The 2,005-nt window shown below is 51.6% G+C and overlaps 1 protein-coding gene across 1 annotated transcript; it reads left to right on the plus strand.

Moving 5' to 3' along the window:
- The first annotated feature begins 389 nt into the window (after window positions 1–389).
- LOC144248807 (olfactory receptor 14J1-like) lies at window positions 390–1,362 on the plus strand. The gene has a single exon (XM_077790794.1). It carries the CDS (start codon window positions 430–432, stop codon window positions 1,360–1,362), a length of 933 nt encoding a protein of 310 aa, XP_077646920.1. The 5' UTR covers window positions 390–429.
- The last annotated feature ends 643 nt before the right edge of the window (window positions 1,363–2,005 follow it).

Here is a 2,005-nt window from a genome sequence, read left to right on the forward strand (position 1 = left end):
CTTGCCTGCAAATATGGAGCCAGGCTGTGGTGCATCTATCTGCTCTGAGCTGTACCTGGAGGTTTTGAGGGAAAATGTGGGAAGCTGATCATCCTTCCCTGGGGAAAGGTTAAAGCCCAGAAAAATTCTGAACAGGTCAGAATGACAGAGCATCTCCCCTCACTCTCCACTCATCACTTTGCCTCACAAACCTTGCTCTGTTCTCCCTGAGTGCAGCAGAAATGCTGAGGGTTTCTCATATCCAAGAATAGCAGGACAGATATAGGGGAGCTTATAAAGAAAACCCCAGAACTCATAAATACAAAAATCTGTCCGTGTGTGTGACAGAGGAGTGTCTATGGGAAATGGCTTTGATTTTGGGTACAGGTATCTTCTCTAACTCTTCACTGCCATTCGCCATGAACAGGTGTCCATGTGCAGCCAGAGCAAATGTCCAACAGCAGCTCCATCAGCCACTTCCTCCTGCTGGCACTGGCAGACACGCGGCAGCTGCAGCTCCTGCACTTCTGCCTCTTCCTGGGCATCTCCCTGGCTGCCCTCCTGGGCAACGGCCTCATCATCAGCGCCGTAGCCTGCGGCCACCACCTGCACACACCCATGTTCTTCTTCCTGCTCAACCTGGCCCTCAGCGACCTGGGCTCCATCTGCACCACTGTCCCCAAAGCCATGCACAATTCCCTCTGGGACACCAGGAACATCTCATACAAGGGATGTGCTGCACAGCTCTTTTTCTTTCTCTTCTTCACTGGAACAGAGTATTTCCTGCTGACCATCATGTGCTATGACCGCTACGTGTCCATCTGCAAACCCCTGCACTACGGGACCCTCCTGGGCAGCAGAGCTTGTGCCCACATGGCAGCAGCTGCCTGGGCCAGTGCCTTTCTCAATGCTCTCATGCACACAGCCAATACATTTTCCCTGCCCCTGTGCCATGGCAATGCCCTGGGCCAGTTCTTCTGTGAAATCCCACAGATCCTCAAGCTCTCCTGCTCCAAATCCTATGTCAGGGAACTGGGGCTTCTTGTGTTTTCTATCTTTTTAGCATTTGGCTGTTTTGTGTTCATTGTTTTCTCCTATGTGCAGATCTTCAGGGCTGTGCTGAGGATCCCCTCTGAGCAGGGACAGCACAAAGCTTTTTCCACCTGCCTCCCTCACCTGGCTGTGGTCTCCCTGTTTATCACCACTATTATGTTTGCTCACCTAAAGCCTCCCTCCATCTCCTCCCTATCCCTGGATCTGTCCCTTTCAGTTCTGTACTCGGTGGTACCTCCAGCCCTGAACCCTTTCATCTACAGCCTGAGGAACCAGGAGCTCAAGGCTGCAGTGAGGAGACTGATGACTGGATGCTTTCAGGAACATTAAACTGACGGCTAATTTCTGCAAATCACTTGTAATAAAAGATGTCTTTGATATTTCTTGTTGGCTTTATTTTTCAGGTTCTTTTTCTTTAAGTTTTTCAGATTCTCCAGAAAGAAATGTCATGGTGTGTGCCAATTCTTATCTTGATTCTCTCCACTTTCCCTGTGACCAAAGACTTCTTTCAGGGGCTGCGCTCTTGATGGCTTTCAAGGAACTAAAGGATCTCCCAGCAAAGTTTTCTGCAGAGATGCCCTTTTGTTGCCTTCTCTGGAGCTGCAGCAGCAATGTCTGTGTGCAGAGCTGGGGCAGATCAGTGCTGGCACAGCAGCTCTGCTCCTGCTGGCCACACCATTCCTGATCCAGGCCAGGAGCCATTGGCCTTCTTGACCACCTGGGCACTTTGCTGGCTCATGTCCAGCCTGCTGTCCATCAGTCACTGCAGGTCCCTTTCTGCCTGGCTGCTGTCCAGTCCCTCTGTCCCCAGCCTGTAGCACTGCAGGGGTTGTTATGGCCAAAATGCAGGACCCAGCACTTGGACTTGTTAAACCTGACCTTGCTGGATTTGGGCCCTGGATCCAGCCTGTCCAGGGCCCTGTTCAGAGCCCTCCTACCCTCCAGCAGATCAACACTCAAATCCAGCTTGGTG

This window comes from Lonchura striata, unplaced genomic scaffold (genome assembly GCF_046129695.1).
Source record: "Lonchura striata isolate bLonStr1 unplaced genomic scaffold, bLonStr1.mat Scaffold_91, whole genome shotgun sequence".
In the NCBI taxonomy this organism is placed as follows: Eukaryota; Metazoa; Chordata; class Aves; order Passeriformes; family Estrildidae; genus Lonchura; species Lonchura striata.

What these genes read in the sequence shown, in the direction of transcription:
- LOC144248807 (XM_077790794.1), top strand. Translation starts at nt 430, where the DNA reads ATGTCCAACAGCAGCTCCATCAGCCACTTCCTCCTGCTGGCACTGGCA.